General features: G+C 45.4%; 2 protein-coding genes across 3 annotated transcripts in view; both read right to left on the bottom strand.

Annotated features, from left to right (window-relative positions):
- Positions 1-564, bottom strand: part of catip (ciliogenesis associated TTC17 interacting protein) — a 36,346-nt gene extending 35,782 nt beyond the window's left edge. The window contains exon 1 of the mRNA XM_080199575.1: positions 483-564. The gene's annotated coding sequence lies outside the window, so the exon portion shown is untranslated. The remainder of the gene's footprint in view (positions 1-482) is intronic.
- Positions 565-11,011: 10,447 nt separating this feature from the next.
- The window catches only part of pnkd (PNKD metallo-beta-lactamase domain containing), a 31,235-nt gene continuing 20,279 nt past the window's right edge, over positions 11,012-21,967 (bottom strand). The window contains exons 6-10 of one of the 2 annotated variants that reach the window (XM_080199571.1): positions 17,505-17,668; positions 14,609-14,695; positions 13,493-13,608; positions 12,411-12,548; positions 11,012-11,908 (exon numbers count right to left, since the gene is read on the bottom strand). In XM_080199571.1, coding sequence (XP_080055697.1) covers positions 11,846-11,908; positions 12,411-12,548; positions 13,493-13,608; positions 14,609-14,695; positions 17,505-17,668 — 568 coding nt within the window. In that variant the 3' untranslated portion in view covers positions 11,012-11,845. Of the gene's footprint in view, positions 12,549-13,492; positions 13,609-14,608; positions 14,696-17,504; positions 17,669-21,967 lie in introns of both variants that reach the window. The other variant, XM_080199572.1, reaches the window with a different exon arrangement.

Genomic DNA, 21,967 nt, shown 5'->3' with positions numbered 1-21,967 from the left:
CTGGGTCAAGGCGTGTGGTGGACAGCAAGTCAACCAATGGGCTGGGTCAAGACGTTTAATGGACAGTACATTCAACCAATGGGCTTGGCCAAGCCGCTTGATGGACAGAAGGTCCAACCAATAGGCTTGGTCAAGGTGCTTCATGGACAAGCAAAACATCAATGGGCTTGGTCAAACCCAATCCAGCCAATCAGATGACAAATGTAGATCACCGCCCCACCCACTCTTCATATTCAGCCAATCCGCGTGCTGCAGCGGTTTAACGGGCAGCTTCGGCAGCCAATCAGCAGGCGGGTCCGGTCGCCGGGACAACCAGAGTGACCAATCGACACTGAGATGTCAGGCCGGTAAACAAGGGAGGGTGACAGAGGAGTGGATGAGTTTTAATTTAGGGTTGAGATTAAATGTTAGGACGGACGGTGGGTGTGAGGGGGTGGGAATCGGATCCGGTATTCCGGTTATTTAACTGTAAAGTTCCTCACCGCCGCTTCGCTGAGGGGCTGCGCTCCCACTGCGGGCGATCCGCTCCGAGGCGCTCGAGCCGCTCCACGCGCTGCCGGCTGCGGTCACCATGGAGACGGTCACCGCGGAGACGGCAACGTCCCTGCCCGCCCACCGCAGGACCCCGGCTTTCACACAGCTGTCTACCCCACTGCCTGTTGTCACCATAGCAACAAGGGCTCCTCGGCTAGGCGGACCATTCAGCCCGTCTAGCCTCAGGCCTGCCAGCTGCGACACCACGAAAGCAAAATTCTGCGGATGCTGGAGGTCTGAAGTAGAAACAGAAAGTGAATGGTAAACTCCGCAGGCCTGTTTGCATCTGTGGAGCGAGAAAACCCTGAACAGGAATGATGTGGACTCTCAAAGTTTCTCTCTCCACAGTTGCTGTCGCAGCTGCTGAGTTTTTGCAGCATTTTGCACTTTATTTGCGGTGAAAAGGTATCACAGGTAGGCAGGAAATAGGCCCTTCGGTCCATCTGGTCCGTGCTGGCCATCAAGCACCTATCAATTCTAATCCCACTCTTTAATTAATTCATGGGACATGGACGTCGCCGGCTGGCCGGCATTTATTGCCCATCCCTAGGGGCAGCATGGTGGCACAGTGGTTAGCGCTGCTGCCTCACAGTGCCAGGGAGCCAGGTTTGATTCCAGCCTCTGCGTGGAGTCTGCACATTCTCCCTGTGTCTGCGTGGGTTTCCTCCGGCGCTCCAGTTTCCTCCCACAATCTGAAAGATCTACTGGTCAGGGTGCATTGTCCATGCTAAATTCTCCCTCAGTGTACCCGAACAGGCGCCAGAGTGTGGCGACTAGGGGATTTTCACTGTAACTTCATTGCGGTATTAATGTAAGACTGCTTGTGACTAATAAATAAACTTTAAAAAAAAACTTTATTTGCCTGAGGGCAGTTGAAAATCAACCACATTTCTGTGGATCTGCAGTCACATGTAGGTCAGACCGGGGAAGATCAAAAGCAAATTACAGCGGATGCTGGAATTTGAAACAAAAACGGAAAATCTTAGCAGGTCTGACAGCATCTGTGGAAAGAGAATAGAGCCAACATTTTGTGTCCAGATGATCCTTCATCAGAGCAGGTAAGGACAGCAGTTTTCCTTCCCTAAGCAACATTAGTGAACCAGATGGGTTTTTCCAATAATGGTTTCATGGTAGATTATTAAATCCAGATATGTTTTATTGAATTTAAATTCCATCATCTGCCATGGCCAGATTTGAACCCCAGTTCCCAGAACATTACCTGAGTTTCTGGATTAATAGTCTATGATAATACCATTATGCCATCGCCTCCCCATTTCCAGCACTCAATCCGTAGCCTTGTATGCTATAGCATTTCAAGTGCACATCTAAATGCTTCGTAAATATTGTGAGGATTCCCACCTCTACCACCCTTTCAGGCAGTGAGTTCCAGATTCCCATCGCCCTCTTGGGTGAAAAGGTTTTTCTTAACATCAAATAAAGAGTAATGGAAAGATAATCTGTATGGGTTTTGTGTTTCAAAGAGGGATGCATTGAAACATATTCTCAGTTTATGATGTAACCATTTGAATGTGAGATAATTTTACAAAGTAGTATCTTTGTTTTGTGACTTTCCTATACTGAGTAAATGTTAACTGTGGTAATCCTCATTTTCACATGTAAATTTTTTTAGTTCAATATATGTAAATGCGAATAAGTTGGGAGTTATTTTTTCTGGAAAGTTAAGGGCTCTGGAGAGTGTCAATGACTTTACAATTTCCTAAATGGTGTTTAGAATATGTGATTGTTTGTATTTGTGGGTAACTAGCTTATTGTAATAATGGGGCTTAGAATCTTCTATAAATCTCCTGCTCCTGAATTTAAATATAACCGCTTGATTATTGCCCCTGTGCTGAGGGGGAACCTTCCTTCCCATCTACCTTATCAATGCCCCTCACAATTTTGTATACCTCAATCAGGTTGCCACTCAGCCTTCTCTGCTCTAAGGAAAACAATCCCCACCCAGCCAGCCTGTCTTCATAGCTGACATGCTGCAGGCCAGGCAACGTCCTGGTGAATCTCCTATGCATCCTCTCAATCATTTCCTTCCCATTGTGTGTGACCAGAACTACACACGCTACTCCAGCTGTGGCCTAGTGAGCATTTTATACAGCCCCATCATAACCTCCTTGCTCTTATATTCAATGTTTCAGTTAGTAAAGGCAAGTATCCCATTTGCTTCTGAACTACCTTATCCACCTGTCCTTCTGTTTTCAGGGATCTATGTACATGCACCCTAAGGTCCCTCTGATCCTTTGCACTTCATATGGTCCAATCATTCATTGTATGTTTCCTTTCCTTGTTAGTCCTCCCAAAGTGCATCACCGCACACTTTTCAGAGTTAAATTCCATTTGGCGCTGTTCTGCCCGTCTATATCATCCTGTAATCTAAGGTTTTGCTTCTCACTGTTCACCAAACCAGCATTTTTTGTGTCATCTGCGAACTTACTTATTATACTTCCTACATTCACATCCAGATCATGAATGTACACCACAAACAAGGCACCCAGCACCGATCCCTGTAGAACATCACTGGACACAGGCTTCCAGTCACAAAAACAAGTACTGTGTGCAGTTTTGGGCGCCGCACCTGCGCAAGGATATTTTGGCCTTGGAGGGAGTGCAGAGGAGGTTTACTAGGCTGATACCGGAGTTGAGGGGGTTGAGCTATGAGGAGAGGCTGAATAAACTAGGCTTGTACTCGTTAGAGTTTAGAAGAATGAGGGGAGATCTCATTGAGACGTATAAGATGATGAATGGGATGGATAGGATAGAGGTGGAAAGACTCTTCCCGCTCAAAAAAGACAGTAGGACTAGGGGGCACAGCCTCAAGATAAAGGGGGGGCGGTTCAGAACGGAGTTGAGGAGGAACTTCTTCACTCAAAGGGTGGTGAATCTCTGGAATTCTCTGCCCGTTGAAGTGGTGGAGGCTGCCTCGCTAAATATTTTTAAGAAGCGGGTTGATGGGTTTTTGATAAGAGAAGGGATTAAGGGTTATGGGGAGAGGGCGGGAAAGTGGAACTGAGCCACGACAGATCAGCCATGATCTTATTGAATGGCGGGGCAGGCTCGAAGGGCCAGATGGCCTACTTCTGCTCCTATTTCTTATGTTCTTATGTTCTTATGTAACCTTCAACCATCACTCTCTCTGCCTCCTGCCACAAAGCCAATTTTGGGTCCAGTTTGCTAAATTGCCCCAGATCCCATGGGCTCTTAGCTTCTTCATCAGCAAGTTGCTGTTGGAGGGAGAAGGTTGGGAAAACATATCAAAATGGAGGATTAAGTTCATGGTTTGAAGTTGTTGAATTAAATGTTAAGTGAATGTGGCATTCCGCGATATACATCCATATAACAATTAGTTCTTACCCATTTACGAAGATTATAACTATAACAGGAACAGAAGAGGCTGAAAGGAGTTTTAATTAGGGGATAGAACATCATGAGTGGCCTAAATAGAGAAATAAGACTTGCTCTTTCATGATGTGCTAAAACACTTGATGGCCTCTTTTTTTTTCTCTGGAGTGTAGAAGGCTGAGGGGTGATCTTACAGAAGTCTATAAAATAATGGGGGACACAGATCAGCTAGATAGTCAATATCTTTTCCCAAAGATAGGGGAGTGTAAAACTAGAGGACATAGGTTCAAAGTGAAAGGTGAGAGATTAAAAGTGTCCAGAGGGACAATTTTTTTTCACAGTGTGTGGTGAGTGTCTGGAACAAGCTGCCAGAGATAGAAGTGGGTATAATTTTGTCTTTTAAAAAGCATTTAGACCGTTACATGGGTACGATGGGTATAGGGGTTTGGGCCGAATGTGGGCAATTGGGATTAGCTTAGGGGTTTAAAAAAAAGCGGCATGGACAAGTTGGACCGAAGGGCCTGTTTCCATGCTGTAAATCTCTATGACTCTGTGGCCAATAAAGCACTTCTGACATATGGTCACCCTTGTAATGTAGGAAATTTAGAAATAAAGGGATTGGGATTTTACCATCCTACCCACCATGGGAATCGGAGTGGATGAGGAGCAGAGCATGGGAAGGTCCCTTGACTTGGGGCAGGATTTTACAGTTTTGAGATGAGCAAGGCCTTAAAATCCCACCTAGGGTCTTTTTTAAAATTCATTCATTTACGGGATGTGGACATCACTGGCTAGGCCAGCAAATATTGCCCATCCCTAATTGCCTTTGTGAAGGTGGTGGTGAGCTGCCTTTTTGAAGTGCTGCAGTCCATACACCCACGCTGTTAGGGAGTGTTTTACAGGAGTTTGACCCAGCGACAGTGAAGAAACAGGGATTTCCAAGTTAGGATGGTGAGTGATTTGGAGGACAACCTCAAGCTGCTGGCATTCCCATGTATCTGTTGCACTTGTCCTTCTAGATGTTAGAGGTTAAGGGTTTGGAAATTGCTGTCTAAGGAATCTTGGTGAGTTCCTGCAGGGGTAAAATCGGTCCTCTCAGGGACAGACGTGGGGAATTGTGCTTAGAGGCAGAGGGAATGGGGGAGATTCTGAATGAATACTTTGCATCGGTATTCACAAAGGAGAGGGGCTTGATGTCTGGTACGGTCATCGAGGGAGCGGTAGACCAATTGAAAGATCTATCAATTACGAGGGAAGAAGGGTTAGGGCTTTTAGCTGGCATTAAAACCGATAAATCCCCAGGGCCCGATTGCATTTATCCTAGGCTGCTTAGGGAGGCGAGGGATGAGATTGCTGGGCCTCTGACGCAAATCTTTGTCTTTTCTTTGGACACAGATGAGGTCCCAGAGGACTGGAGGATAGCGAATGTGGTACCGTTGTTTAAAAAGGGTAGGAGGGATAGCCTGGGTAACTATAGGCCGGTGAGTTTAACGTCAGTGGTAGGCAAGTTGATGGAGAGGATTCTTAGGGATAGGATGTATGCGCACTTAGAGCGTTGCGATCTGATTAAGGATACGCAGCATGGCTTTGTAAAGGGGAGGTCTTGCCTTACGAATCTGGTAGAATTCTTTGAGGAGGTGACAAAAACAGTCGACGAAGGACAAGCCGTTGATGTCGTCTATATGGATTTCAGTAGGGCGTTTGACAAAGTCCCTCATGGTAGGTTGGTACAGAAGACTAAAGCTCATGGGATATGTGGTCAGGTATCTAGATGGGTAGAGAACTGGCTTGCAAAGAGGAGTCAGTGAGTAGTAGTGGAGGGGTCCTTTTCTAGCTGCAGGTCTGTCACTAGTGGTGTGCCGCAGGGCTCAGTACTGGGACCTCTTTTTGTAGTGTATATAAATGATTTGGAAGAGGGAGTAGGTGGTGTGATCAGCAAATTTGCTGATGACACCAAGATGGCTGGATTGGCGGGCAGTGAGGAGCAGTGTCTGGCAATACAGCGGGATATTGATAGGCTGGTTGATTGGGCAGATACATGGCAAATGGAGTTTAATCCGGATAAATGTGAGGTGATGCATTTTGGCCGGAATAATGTAGGGGGGAGTCATATGATAAAGGGTAAGCCTGTAAAGAGTATAGAATTGCAGCAAGACCTGGGGGTGCAAGTGCACAAGCCTTTGAAGGTGGCAGTGCAAGTGGAGAGTGTGGTGAAGAAAGCCTATGGTATGTTAGCCTTTATAGGAAGGGGTATAGAATATAGAAGCTGGAGTCTAATGTTGCAGTTGTACAGAACGTTGGTTCGGCTGCATTTAGAGTACTGCATCCAGTTCTGGTTGCCTTACTACCGGAAGGACGTGGAGACTCTGGAGAGAGTGCAGAGGAGGTTTACCAGGATGTTGCCTGGTATGGAAGGACTGGGGTATGAGGAAAGATTGAAGAAATTGGGGCTCTTTTCCCTTGAAAGACGCCAACTAAGGGGGGATCTAATAGAGGTATATAAGATTATGAAGGGTATAGATAGAGTAAACAGAGGTAAGCTATTTCCTATGATAGAGACACACAGGACAAGGGGCCATGGACTTAAGGTGAGGGGGGAGAGGTACAACACAGATATTAGAGGGAGGTTTCTCACACAGAGGGTAGTGGGGGTATGGAATGCTCTGCCAAGTAAGGTGGTGGAGGCAAACATGCTAGAGTCATTTAAGAGTAACTTAGACAGGCACATGAGTGGGTTGGAGATGGGTGGATATAGGAGATTGTTTTAAGGGTCATTAGCATTGGGGCATCCCTGGTAAGGTAAATGGATATGGTACAATAATAATGTTTTTTTTCCCTTTTCATTCGCAGGTTTTAAGTCGGTCTGCCTTGTGTCCAACGAGGGGCATACACGCAATGGGTCGTAATGGGGCTGCTCTTGGTTGTTCGAGATTGGCCTAGTGCTTCATGTCGTTAGTGTGTGCCTAAACTGGACCAGATACTGGGCAAGACGACAGCTCAGTGACTATCGCTGATTGCTGTGCAGACACATGGATTTGGGCCGGTGTCTGTGGGAGTTTGCACTTTCTCCCCGTGCTTGCATGGGTTTTCTCCAGGTGCTCCGGTTTCCTCCCACACCCCAAAGATGTGCTGTTAGGCTGATTGGCAGTAATAAATTGTCCCGAAATCAGTTTCCCTCAATCTGGATGGCCATAAAACATTAGACAAGGGTTGAGGGTGGAGAGGGGGACTGGTGGTGTTGAGATGGCGGCGCGGGCTCGTTGGGCCGAAGGGCCTGTTTCCTGGGCTGATTTTGTTATTTGTTCTTTGTTCAGTGCATCTGGCATATGGTACACGCCGTTGCCACTATTCAGCAGTGGTGGAGGGACTGCCATGGTGGGATTCGAACCCAGGTCCCCCATAACATAGCTGAATTTCTAGTGACAATATGAACTAGGCCATCGCCTCCCCACTAGTGTCCAAATCTTGCTGCATTTCTAGAGGGTATGGATTTAAAATAATTGGCAGAAGGCTAAAAGGGAAGTTGAGGAGTATGCCCACCCCTCTCAGAAGATGGTGGGGATTGAGACCTCACTGTCGAAAGAGTGGTCTAGGTAGAATCCTTCAGCATTTGAAGTATCATAACCTAGAGGGGCACAAAGCTGGAAAATGTTTTTTTTTCAGTCATGCTGTGGAGAGGCCGGCATTGGACTGGGGTAAGCACCGTATGAAGTCTCACAACATCAGGTTAAAGTCCTTGGTAAAGTATTTGATAATACAAGCCACAAGCTTTTGGAGTGCTGCCCCTTCATCAGGTGAGTGGGAGTTCTGTTCACAAACAGGGCATATAAAAACACAAATTCCAGCCATTATTTTGTAAATTGAGTTTGTGTCTTTATATGTCCTGTTTGTGAACAGAACTCCCACTAACCTGATGAAGGGGTAGTGCTTTGAAAGCGTGTGGCACTGAATAAACCTGTTGGACTTTAATCAGGTGTTGTGAGACTTCATACTGTCTTTTTCAATCAGCAGATCCACCACAGGCAAAATGATCTTCTGTGCCATTAAATTTATCTCTGGATGTCTGCCTCTTTTTAATTATTGCTGAAACAAAAGCCTTTTTTTGTCAAAGCTTTTCATCTTGCACTCACCTTGACAATCCACAAGAATACCAAATGTAAAGGGAAGATCAACTTATACTTCATGAGAAGAGTGCTGATTGGTAAAACATTGCCATGGAGAATGCACTAATTGATAATGATAATTAACTGCCAAGCAATGTTTGAAATTCAAAACAAGGCAGCTTGACTCTAATTGGTCAAGGCATCTCCCTGAGGAACGAACCAACAAATGGCTGGTGCGTATTTTGTTTAGCTGTAACAAATGTAATGTGTGTACGTGTTATTTTTGCAAAGAATAGGGCACTGTATATTAACATGTATATGCCAATGTGTCACACTTGGTCCCTTGAAGAGGAAACCCCAGGCTGGAAGGCAATCCACTTTTGACCCCCATGAATTCCACCGAGGCTAGCATGGAGTATGTGCCACCAGAGGTGAAGGCAAGGTCAATGTCAATGTCAATTAAACCACCTCCCTAGCTTAGTGTGGTACCCACCTCTTCTCTTGCAATCAGGAATTGGGATTTAAGCAAAATGGCAAAACACATGGTTTAATTGGTTAACTCTGCCACTTGATACTTTTTAATAATTACTTAGAAATCAATTTATTGCTTAACATTGATTTTTCTGTAAATAAGTTTGATGAACAAATGTTAAACATAGGTTTCACACTCGAGACTAACACCCCACCCCTCAGCCTGGTGAAAGGTTGGATAAACCTGGTGTAGAGCTTTACGTATTAGTATGGGTAATAAGAAACTATAGTAACAAGAAACAGCAAGTAGGGATAAATGGGTCATTTTTGTGATGGCAAGCTGTAATTAATTTTAAAAATTTATTCATGGGATATGCACCTCGCTGGTCAGGCCAGCATTTGTTGCCTATCCCTAATTACCCCCAAGCTGGCCACTGCAGAGGGCATTTAAGAGTCATCCACATTGTTGTGGATCTGGAGTCACATGCAAGTCAGAGCAGCACAAGGGCAAAATACAGAACAATAGGCGAGAAATGCTGGCCTTGCTAATGACACAGTAAGAAGCCTCACAACACCAGGTTAACCTGGGTTGAGAGACTTCTGACTGTGTTTACTGTGGAAAAGCAAATTGTGCGGAGGGTATGGAATGTCTACAGAGGGATCTAGATAGGCTGAGCGTGTGGGCGAGGACCTGACAGATGGAGTACAATGTTAGCAAGTGTGAGGTTATCCACTTTGGCAGGAATAGTAGTCGGAGGGATTACTATTTAAAGGGCAAAAAGCTGCAGCATGCTACAGTGCAGAGGGACCTGGGGGTCCTTGTGCATGAGTCGCAAAAACCCAGTCTGCAGGTGATCAAGAAGGCGAATGGGATGCTGGCCTTTATAGCAAGGGAGATAGAATATCAAAGCAGGGAGGTCTTGCTGCAACTGTACAAGGCACTGGTGAGGCCGCAGCTGGAGTACTGTGTGCAGTTTTGGTCGCCACACTTGCGCAAGGATATTTTGGCCTTGGAGGGAGTGCAGAGGAGGTTCACTAGGCTGATACCGGAGATGAGGGGGTTGGACTATGAGGAGAAACTAAATAGACTGGCTCTGTACTCGTTGGAGTTTAGAAGGATGAGGGGGGATCTTATAGAGACGTATAAGATAATGAAGGGGATGGATAGGGTAGAGGTAGAGAGATTCTCCCCACCCAGAAAGGACAGCAGGACTAGAAGGCACAGCCTCAAGACAAGGGGGGAGCAGTTTAGAACGGAGTTGAGGAGGAACTTCTTCACTCAAAGGGTGGTGACTCTCTGGAATTCTCTGCTCGTTGAAGTGGTGGAGGCTACCTCACTAAATATATTTAAGTCACGGGTAGATAGGTTTTTGGTAGGCAAGGGAATTAAGGGTTATGGGGAGAAAGCGGGAAAGTGGAACTGAGCCACTTCAGATCAGCCATGATCTTATTGAATGGCAGGGCAGGCTCGAAGGGCGAGATGGCCTACTCCTGCTCCTGTTTCTTATGTTCTTATGAGTCCAACATTGGTGTTTCCACAACCTTGCTAGTGATACCCATAAACCAAGACTATTTTCTTCTTAAAATAATTAATTTTTTCAGGTGGTATCAGTTAGGGGATGAATACTGGCAATCACACAGCAAGGATTCCCTGCTTTTCTTCATATGGAAACAGTAAGAAGTCTGACAACACCAAGTTAAAGTCCAACAGGTTTATTAGGAATCACAAGCTTTCAGAGCATGACTCCTTCCTCAGGTGAGTGAGGAAGAAGCAGTGCTCTGAAAACTCGTGATTCCAAATAAACCTGATGGACTTCTGTGACACTTCTTACCTTGCCCACTCCAGTCCAAAGCCGACATCTCCACATAAGAACATGTTGTTTCTATCTAGATGCTCTGGAATCTTTTACATTCACAAACAGAGCAAGCCTAATGTCTCACCAGAATGCTAGCACTCCTGACACACTGTACTCCAAACTGCAGTAGGGTAGTGGCTGGAACCCTAGCACTGAAGAATTAAAATACCAGTTATAAAACAATATTTAAATATTCTGGTAAGAATTTGGTACCAGAAAATTACCACAAAAACCTGAAAACTGCTACACTAAAAAAAACACATCTTTCAAATGAATGGCATAGAACTGAACCCTTCTCAGTCAACCTTACTGCAGACACAAGTGATTCCACAGCACTCTTCCCAAGAAGAGGGGAATTTTCCCTAGTCAATATTTATTCCTCAACTGGAGTCAATGTAACAGAAATGATGATTATCTGTTGTGTGTGGGAGCTTGCAGTGTGCAAATTGGCTGTTGTTTCCCTAATCACAGCTGTGACCACACCACCAAAAGTGCTTCATTGATTGCAGTGTTTCAGGATATCCTTGGGTTATTCATGGTACTGTATAAACCCAATTACTTCTTTCTTTGCCAAGGTGCAGTTGTGGTTTGTCTCAAGTCACGTGGTGAATTCAAGATCAATTTCTATTGCTGTCACTGTAAAACAATCGACTTTCTTTCTCTTAACATACTTGATATCATGAAATAGTACTGAGCAAGGCTATATACAAGATTTTTTAATAGAAATTTGACAGTACAGTATCACTGGAACACATTAAAAGATATGACATTCAAACAAAGTAAAATTCAAAATCTCTACATCTGAATTTGCAGCATTAAACGTTGTGTTCAGTTCCAGTGAATTAAATAAAATTCAGATTTCATACCTAGAGGTCTCCATTGTGATTCCAAGAATAACTTGCTGCTGTGTGGGAGAATGGGCCCTGTTAATATCTTGCTGTTTCAGGGTAACTATCGAGAGAACCATCCTGACAGGGCATTACATGGCACACAGCACTGCCTTCCTGCCTCTGAGTGCAAGTGAAGTATGAAACCAAGGACCCTATGCTGGGAGAAGTCCCATCTTCACACATAAAATGTAATCCAATGCATGCTACATTTCGCTTTACATGTCTGTGCAGGCGAGCAAGGGGTGTCATGCTGGGCAGGGAATGATTTCCATTTTCAGGCACAATATCTCGAACACTCCCAGGGCAGGTACAGCACATGTTGAATATGGAGTCAAGCTCCCTTCCACATTGTCCCACACTACAGCATGGGGGAGTACATACAGCATAGGTTAGGTACAGAATAAAGCTTCCTCTATTCTGCTTCAAACATCAATTCCATGCCAAACAAGCAGCAATTTAGTGCTATGACCTGCTAAAACTGAGAAATTCATGTCAGTTTGAACCTAACAGCAAACAGATGAGATTTTTTACAAATTAGTTTTACTTGATGTTGCCTCTATATCCATCCCAACTTAACTAAAAAAAAACACAGAAACAGTGGTAAACACATTATGTATTTAAGTTTCTAGTGGTAAAGACTTCATGTAAAATATACTTTGGACATTCCTCGTACCTTCACGGAAATTTGTTTGGTTTTGGTGATCTATAAATAAAGGGAGAACATCTTTTACATTAGCGTGACTCATTATTTTTGGTGAATAAAGTTCTGAATAGCTACCATGATAAAGATACAGCTTTTACACATTTGATCTTACAGTACGTCACATAAAAATAGATAGAATTGATATTTACACTATAGAAGGAATGATATGCCAGCAAAAGTTCCCTGATTTGATCAATCAACAAGGTTAATTGATCACAGAAGTATTAGAACAGTGCTGATAGAGTGAGTGGTTCCCAATTACATGCAACCTCATGGATTTGTCTTTGCTCAAGTTTCCATTTGATTCTTGGTTGCATGTTGATCAAGTTTCCTGTACAAAGAATAGAGGGGCATGGAAGACCAGAGACAGCAAGAAAAAGGAAGGAGTTGGGGAGCGGGGGAGGGGGAGGAAGAAGAGACGAGAGGAGGAGAGAGAGAGGGAGAAAATAGGAGTCTCTTCCAAATGCTATCTATAATTGAAAATATCTTTACGCTTGCGGACCTCCTCCAGGACCCTGGATCTGAAGGAAGTCAAGTCTTCGCCAAGATCTCGCTCGATCTCGAGGGCATCGTGTAAATCGCTGCAGTGAGTTCGCAAAAATGGATTGTACTCTTTCTCTTCCCCGATTGTCGATGGGCACTACACAAGACAAAGAATGAAACAGTTTCACATTCCTTTTCGTATTCCAGCTGAGAAAAAGAACACACATGAACACCAAGGACAGAACTGGACTAAAGTGCAATGACTCCTGTGGTCGAGCGTCTCCACAATTTTTAGTCTCATGCATTTAGTGACATGGCATCATATTGGAGAGTGACCATGAAACAGAGGCAGCATTTCAGGCAAGAAGGCAGGGCATAGCTGGGTACAGCACATGGCTGGTTGCAACGCAGGAAAGACAGGAACGGAAAGAGATGTCAGGACAGGTGACTAAAAACTTGTTCAAAGAGGAGGGGTTTAAGGAGCATCTTAAAAAGGAGAGAGAGGTAGAATGTTGGAAAGGTTTGTAGAGGGAATTCCAGAATTTGGGGTTGGACAGCTGAAGCCATGGTCGCCAGTGGTGGAGCAACTAAAAATCAGTATGTGCAAGAGGCCAGAACTAGAGGAACACAGAGATCTGGGATGGGTGGAAGTGTGGAGGAAGTTACAGAGATAGGGAAGTCAGTCAGCAGCTGGAAGAGGAAAGACAACTTTGATGTTTCTGGCATACACCTGCACAAGGCAGGAGTCAACTTCCAGCTCAGTTATTAGCTTCTTGCCTCAAACCAGAAGCTGCAGAGCTCAATCCTGGGAACAGGGATCAGTCTCCAAGTTCTGATTTCACATTCCAGTGGAATACATGAACTATGTAGCTATGGGTGGCAGTCACCATCCCAGCAGACACCCCTGCTCCCCCCTCTACCCCCGTACCCACCATCCCTCCACCCCAGCTCCGAACTGGTTTGCGTAGATACAGGGAAGCTGGATAACACATGAGGAAGAAAGGAATAGAAGGATCAGTCGGGAGGGAGGCTCAAACACAACATAAACACTGACAGACTGGCTGGGCAAACAGGCTAATATAAAGATGTCACTTTACTCACAGTGCAATGCTTATTGTGCCTCTGATGCAGAACCCAATCGAGTTTGTTGAAGATAGCAGGATTGTTTGGTTCAACCGAAGCAGCAAACATCAGGTTATCTTGTGCATATTCATGACCTGCAGATGTGTGGACAAACAATTCTCAATCACATGGGGGATATCTAGCACCCTTCCTTTCAATGCAGTGGCAAAACCATCTCTATTTCAGATTACAGATTCACCCCAACTTGCTCTGATTTCATTGCAAAGGGCAGACAGCTTTTATCTCACCGGTGGAAAAATCCTGATTTTGAATGTGGAGAATGATTACTATCTGTGAGACTTAGGCTAATTAATAACACAAGACATCAAGGGCTCCAAAATTGAGTTGTGGAAACAAAATGAGACATGACTGCACAAATATTTTTCCTCTGCTATAATCAAAAATAATTTATGTATTGATTTTCAGCACAGAGTGTTTGATGGGGTTCAGAGGGCGCTTTACTCTGTAACTAACCCAGTGCTGTATGTACCTGTCCCAGGAGTGTTTATTTATTAGTGTCACAAGTAGGCTTATGTTAAAACTAAAATGAAGTTACTGTAAAAATCCCCCAGTCTGGCACCTGTTCAGGTACACTGAGGGAGAATTTAACACGGCCACTGCACCTAACCAGTCTTTTGGGCTGCGGAAGAAACCGGAGCACCCAGAGGAAACCCATGCAGACACGGGGAGAACATACAGACTCTGCACAGATAGCCACCCAAGCCAGGAATCAAACTCGGGTCCCTGATGCTGTGAGGCAGCAATGCTAACCAAAGTGTCACTGTGCAGTGTTACAAGGATAGAAAAACAAACACTTATGCTAAATGAAACTGACAATTAAGTGCACAGCTCAGACACTTAAAAACCAAAAGCTCTACTAAGTATACATCTGTTGTTTTGGTTAGGCAATGTTCCCCAAGTGTTTAGTTTTGGCTGACAACACTCCTCTGAAACCTTGCTGCATTATAGGCACTACATAAATCCAAGCTGTGGTCACTGCAGGCTGACCTTACCCTTACCGTTAACACAGTCCTCAATTAAAACCAGCGAACCCAGAGCAGTCCCATTGCATCCAGTGCTTCTAATACTAATTACCTGGCCACAGCAGCGTCTCGTCACTGAGTGAGGCCACAGTGTCTAACGAGGACAACATCAACGAGGAGCTCCCCTCAAAAATCCGACCTATATTTACAGAAAGCAAATAACAGCAAGTGGGCTTCACAAGAAGACAGCAGCAGAGATGAAGACGGCACACGTATATATATGACCTTGCTTAGCCCCTGTTGAGCAACAGTATCCGGCTGTCAGTCTCTTCACATCGTGGGTCATACGGAGGCCATGGGAGCAGTGCTGATGTGTAGCACTGAATTATTTCCCAGCATAAACTATGATTATCAAGATACACTTTAGAGAAGCATGCACTTAAGAGTGATTTGATGAAGGTTTACACGATTACAAACAACCAGAATAGATCATGTTTGAGATAGTAGTTGGTTCCAATTAGTCAGGGAGGGCACATATTTAATTTACACAATGCTGGATTATTTTGTATTGCCCAGTGGGATTAAAGAAGAATTTTCCAGATTTCCATCTCTCCACTCCTCTGGATTTTCATCTAGGTTTTTGCCTCTTCCAGTATTTGCTTATTAATGGAATTGGAAATGGGATTCAGGTAGTGAGTATTAACTGGGGCTTCACTTGTGCTCTAATATATAGGTCTGAAATGCTGACCATTGGGTTTGGAGTGCATGCTTATATTGTGTGTCGTCGTAAATAAAAGCTTATAAAAATATCTAACGACTGGCTCCATCTTTATCTACACTATTCCTCTCAATCACTCCCTGTGATAGGGAGTTCCACAATCTCTGGATCCAGTTCTATCCTTCATTTCCGTGTCCACATGGAATGGAACATCCAGGAGATCACTTGGTATTAGGTGGGGTGGAGAGTGCACAAGGATGTCCTGATTGTGTGGGACAGGCTGTGTGGAGTACTGAATCTTTTTCTGTTAGTATTGTTGGTGCTTGGTAGCCCGAGTTTGGCTGCCAAAACAATGCGCCTAATGGTGCTGACTGCTACTAATCTGTAAATTGTCCAGCACACACTTTTTTTCCCCCCATTATTTATTCTCAGGATGCGAGTGTTGCTGACAAAGCCAGCATTTGTTGCACCATCTCATATTGCCATTGAACTGGACATTGAGGGCAGTTAGAAGTTAGTCTCATTGCTGTGGCTCTGGAGTCACATGTAGGCCAGACTGGGTGAGGATGGCAGATTTCCTCCCCTAAAGGAATTAATGAACCAGATGGGTTTTTACAACATCAACAATAGTTGCTATAGTCACATTCATTTGTATTCCAAATTTAGAAAATGAACTTAAATTCCACCAGCTGCTGCAGAACATTACAGCGCAGTACAGGCCCTTCGGCCCTCGATGTTGCGCTGACCAGTGGAACCAATCTAGTGACCCTCTAACCTAAACTATTCCAATATTACCCATATGCCTATGGTGGGATTTGAACCCAGGACCCTAGATAATTAGCCTAGGCTTCTTGATGACTAGTCCAGTGACATTACCAGTCAGTCACCATTACACTAGCCCCCTCCTCAACCCCACCAGTCTTTCGGCGAGGAGAACACACCCCTCCAGTTGCAAGCTGACAACAATGGGTGATTTGCGTCACTTTGCTGTTAGCTTGGCAACAATGGCAGCCTGTCCTCAACCTTCCCAGGAGCTGCTGCATTTGTGCTTTCATTACAATAATTTGCAGCAGGAATTCTGGTCAAGTCCCCAAATCATACTCCCTCACCACCTCCCCAGAGCTCCCACCTCACCTAACCTTCTAACTAGCAGTCTGTCAAAGCATCAGCCAACTCGGCAAAGTCCGCAGATGAAATCTGGGGCTCCCTGCAGCAACGCTATATCAGGTAGTGCCTCTGATTACTGAAAGAGTTACAAAGGATGAAACTAGCAGCATGATTTTATAACCTGACAGGGCTAGGGATAACGTGATAGATCTTGAAGTGGTTTTACACAGTGGACAAGGAGCTAAAAGAGGTCGTGAACGTAGCCCAATCCATCACGCTAACAGCCTTCCATCCATTGACTCTGTCTACACTTCCTGCTGCCTTGGCAAAGCAGCCAGTATAAATAAGGATCCCACACACCCCGGACATTCTCTCTTCCACCTTCTTCCATCAGGACAAAGATACAAAAGTCTGAGGTCACGTACCAACTGACTCAAGAACAGCTTCTTCCCTGCTGCCATCAGACTTTTGAACGGACTTACCTTGCATTGAGCTGATCTTTTTCTACACCCTAGCTATGACTGTATCACTACATTCTGCACTTTCTCCTCTCCTTCTCTATGAACAGTGTGCTTTGTCTGTATAGCGCACAAAAAAACAATACTTTTCAGTGTATGTTACATAAGAATGTTTCCACTTGTGGAATTGTCCAAAACTAAAGGCCATAAACAGAAGATAATCACTAATTAATTCAATAGGGAATTCATGAGAAATTTCTTTAGCCAGAGATTGTGGAACTCACGATCACAGGGAGTGAATAGTAAAGATAGATTTGAGGGAACATTGGATAAACACACAAGGGAAAAAGGAAGAGAGAGGAAGAGGGTTGGATGAAGCATAAACACTGGTATGAACCTGGTGAGATAAACTGTTTTTGTGCTGTGAAATTCTATTGGCGTGCTTCTTCAGCCTTTTCCAATGGCAGGGCCAACCAGTCCTGCTGAAGAAGGCCCCCTGTGATGTGTTCCCCAGCAGCTGAGTGGGGCAAGCCACGCAAAATGCCATAGACATCAGCGGGACTGGAAGATTCCACCGGTGGCTAATGGTGGACCTCCTGGAAAGCACGCCACTGGGGAGCTGGAAAATCCCCTTTCATGTAATTAATTCAATTTTATTTTTAAACAAAAAGAACTCCCGTGCTGACACTGCGTGCTCGAACGCATCTCATGGAACTTGTACTCACCGCAGCCGGAGAGGAAGATCAGGTCTCCGGAGAAGAGGCAGGCGGGACTGTCAGGAGGGTTCCCCGCCAGGACATAGATCACATGACCCACGGTGTGGCCTGGGGTCAAGAAGGCCTGAAACCGCAGGTTTCCCACTTTGATTATCTCTTTATCCACAATGGGGCTGAACATCAGGAGGAAAAGCATCAGGGGTTAATCCCAAACTGCAGTGCAACACCATCACCCACACCCTTTAAACTGGTCTCATGTTCCTATTGCCTCGAGTAGCCGGGGGGGGGGAGACAGTGAAAAACCAGAGGCGTATAATCTTAAATTCACAGCCAGGCCATTCAGGAATGATGTCAGGGCTGCACACAAAGGGCAGAGGAAATTGGGAACTTTCTCCCCCCACCTCAAACAGCTGCTGAGGCTGAAAGCTTCAAAACCACGACTGATTGATTTTCTCTTCAGCAATGCAGGACGGCACAGTGGTTAGCACTGCTGCCTCACAGCGCCAGGGACCTGGGTTCAATTCTGGCCTTGGGTCACTATGTGAAGTTTGCACATTCTCTCAGTGTCTGGGTGGATTTCCTCCCCCAGTCCAAAGATCTGTGGGTTAGTTTGACTGGCCAAGCGAAACTGCCCCTAGTGTTAGGGGGAAACAGCAGGGTAAATATGTGGGGTTATGGGAATAAAGCCTGGGTGCGATTGTAGTTGGCACAGACTCAATGGGCCTCCTTCTGTACTAAGGATTCTATGATTCTCGGTCAGCATGGTTTCATTCTGTGGGCACACAAGTTCAAAGAGTTAATTTTTCAAAAAAGTAATTTACAGAATGTGGGCTTTGTTGGTCCAATCAAATGATTTGCTCATTCGGAATGGCCGTCGAAAAGGTGGGGGTGAGCTGTCTTCTTGAACAGCTGCAGTCCACAGTGTAGAGACACCCATAGTGCTATTCGGGAGGGAGTTTCAGCGACAGTGAAGGCACAGCAAGACATTTCTAAGTCAGGATGGTGTGCGGCTTGAAGGGGAACCTCCAGGCGGTGGTGTTCCCAGAAATCTCCTGCCCCAAATCTCTCTAGGCGGGAGCAGTCACGGGTTTGGAAGATGCGGCTGAAGGAGCCTTTGAGTTACTGCAGTGCATCTTGTAGATGGTATACATGGCTGCCACTGTACATCGGTTGTGGAGAGGGTTAATAGCCATGATGTGGAGATGCTGGTGTTGGACTGGGGCGGGCACAGTAAGAAGTCTCACAACACCAGGTTAAAGTCCAACAGGTTCATTCGAAATCACGAGTTTTCGGAGCGCTGCTCCTTCATCGGGTGAGTTAGGTAAGCACTCACCTGAGGAAGGAGCAGCACTCCGAAAGCTTGTGATTCCAAATAAACCTGTTGGACTTCAACCTGGTGTACAGACTTCTTACCGAGAGGGTAATGTTTGTGAATGTAGTGCCAGTCAAGTGGGCTGCTTTGTCCTGGATGGTGTTGGAGCTGCCTTGTCTAGGCAAGTGGAGAATATTCCATCACACTTCTGACTTGCACTTTGTAGATGGTGGACAGACACTGGGGAGTCAGGAGGGGAGTCACTTGCCGCGGTATTTATCAGAGTAGGCCAGTTCAGTTTCTGATTAATGGTAACTCCAGTATATCATGAGAGATTCAGTGATGGTAAATCCATTGAAGGTCAAGGGCGATGGTTACATTCTCTCTTGTTGGAGATACTCACTGTCTGACATTTAAAAGTTACTTGCCACTTGTCAGCCCAAGCCTGGATATTGTCCAGGTCTTGTTTCACTTGGACCTGGACTGCTCTCCTGCTGTCCCTATACTTATGACCAACTTCTCTTATGGGCTATTCTGTACCTAACCCCACGCTGTACTTGTCCTGGGAGTGTTTAGGAGATTGTTCCACCTTATTCCCTGCACTCAGCAAATATTTTAGACTAAAAATTAACTTGAAAGGAATCGCAGAGATTTACATTTCCAGATTCAAAACTATTGGTATATTCTAGATGGAGAGAAGGAAAGCTGTTGGCACAGGTAAGTCTGGTTATGAACAATGTGGACATTTCTGCTTGGCTGTTGGTTGTCGTCCTCAGAAATCGCTCACACACAGTGGGGTCACAAAGGGCTCCCTGAGCCAACAACATCACAGTTGCAGTGTGAATGATAGTTTTATGGGACCCTGAAATTTACAAGGCATTTAATGTAGGGGCACAGGAAATGTTTGTTTCCATCCCAATAATTCCTCACAGATCTCAAAAATGCCCTGTTTTAGCCAAAACTGATGTACAATGTGAGGGATTGGGGAAAGGGGGATCGAAGAGAGACACACAAAGAGAAAGGGAGAAAGAGGGAGAGAGAGAAAATAAAGAGGGATTGGAAGAGGAGGGAAAAAGAAGAGCTGGGGGGAGAAAGGAGAAATCAGAGAAAGGGGGAAGAAAGGAGGGATCGGAGAAAGGAAGGATAAGAGCTTCAGAGTCAGAGGTTTACAGCATGGCAACAGGCCTTTTGGCCCAACTTGTCCATGCTGCTCTTTGTTTAAAACTGCTCTATACCCAATCCCAATTGCCCACATTTGGCCCATATCCCTCTATACCCATTTTACCCATGTAACTATCTAAATGCTTTTTAAAAGACAAAACTGTACCCACCTCTACTATCATCTCTGGCAACTTGTTCCAGACACTCACCACCCTGTGTGAAAAAAATTGCCCCTCTGGATCCTTCTGTATCTCTCCCCTCTCACCTTAAACATGTGCCCTCTAGTTTTAGACTCCCCTACCTTTGGGAAAACATATTGACTATCTAGCTGATCTGTGCCCCTCATTATTTTATAGACCTTTTTACAGAGACTGGGAAGAAAGGAGGGATCGCGGAGAGGGGGAGAGAGGGGGAAAGGAGAGAGAGGAGATATGAGGGAGGAAGAGGTGAGACAGAAGCGAAACGAAAGGGGAATGAGAGGACAGTGAGATTTGAATATTATTACTGGGTGGTTCAGAAGTATTCCTGACCTGAAAAGTAGTGGAAATCTGGAACAATGAGGATTTAGGTACAAGGTGAAGTTCAGCTGGAAGATCAACACAGTGGCATGGTGGCACAGTGATTAGCACTGCTACCTCACAGCACCAGGGACTTAAGTTCAATTCCAGCCTTGGGTCACTGTTCTCCTTGTGTCTGTGTGGGTTTCCTCCCACAGTCCAAAGATGTGCAGGTTAGGTGGATTGACCATGCTAAATTGATTCTAGCGTCAGGCGGATTAGCAAGGTAAACGTGTGGGGCTATGGGAATGGAGCCTGGATGGATTGTGGCGAGTGCAGACTCAATGGACTGAATGGCCTCCTCTTGCACTGTAGGGATTCTATGAAAAGACTGCAGATGCAGGTGATTAGTTGAAATTTTCAAGGTTGAGATCATTGATTTTATTTTAGCACGAATATCAAAGATATTAAGCAAAGGTAGGTAAATGGAGTCAGGATACAGATCAGTCTTGAACTAAAGGGGACAGCACAGAAGGCAGGAGGGGGCTGAGTGGCCTCTTCCTGATCCTATGAACTGATTCCAGTTTCACAGAACGAGAAGACCTCTGAATCAGAGTCTACGGTCAGAGGAAGACGCAGTCCCACCTGCAGAACAATGGGGGTGGTCTACGTTTTGCCAGTGGCTCACAAGCTGGAGGATGTTGCAGCCTCATCCCAGAGAGCTGTCAAGAATCAAAGGAGAAGAGGGAAATGGTGGAGGCCATTGGGCCCATCATGCTGGCTCTTTGAGAATGCTGTCAAATGCTGGTCCTTGTGCATGAGTCGCAAAAACCCAGCTTGCAGGTGCAGCAGGTGGTCAGGAAGGCGAATGGGATGCTGGCCTTCATAGCGAGGGGGATTGAATATAAAAGTAGGGAGGTCTTGCTGCAGCTGTATAGGGCATTGGTGAGGCCGCAGCTGGAGTACTGTGTGCAGTTTTGGGCGCCGCACCTGCGCAAGGATATTTTGGCCCTGGAGGGAGTGCAGAGGAGGTTTACTAGGCTGATACCGGAGTTGAGGGGATTGAGCTATGAGGAGAGGCTGAATAAACTAGGCTTGTACTCGTTAGAGTTTAGAAGAATGAGGGGAGATCTCATTGAGACGTATAAGATGATGAATGGGATGGATAGGATAGAGGTGGAGAGACTCTTCCCACTCAAAAAAGACAGTAGGACTAGGGGGCACAGCCTCAAGATAAAGGGGAGGCGGTTTAGAACGGAGTTGAGGAGGAACTTCTTCACTCAAAGGGTGGTGAATCTCTGGAATTCTCTGCCCGTTGAAGTGGTGGAGGCTGCCTCGCTAAATATTTTTAAGAAGCGGGTTGATGGGTTCTTGATAAGAGAGGGGATTAAGGGTTATGAGGAGAGGGCCGGAAAGTGGAACTGAGCCACAACAGATCAGCCATGATCTTATTGAATGGCGGGGCAGGCTCGAAGGGCTAGATGGCCTACTCCTGCTCCTAT

Source organism: Carcharhinus amblyrhynchos, chromosome 11 (genome assembly GCF_965287045.1).
Source record: "Carcharhinus amblyrhynchos chromosome 11, sCarAmb.v2.hapA, whole genome shotgun sequence".
Taxonomy (NCBI): domain Eukaryota; kingdom Metazoa; phylum Chordata; class Chondrichthyes; order Carcharhiniformes; family Carcharhinidae; genus Carcharhinus; species Carcharhinus amblyrhynchos.
Note: the sequence above shows the minus strand (reverse complement) of the source record. Positions and strands in the feature narration are given on the sequence as shown.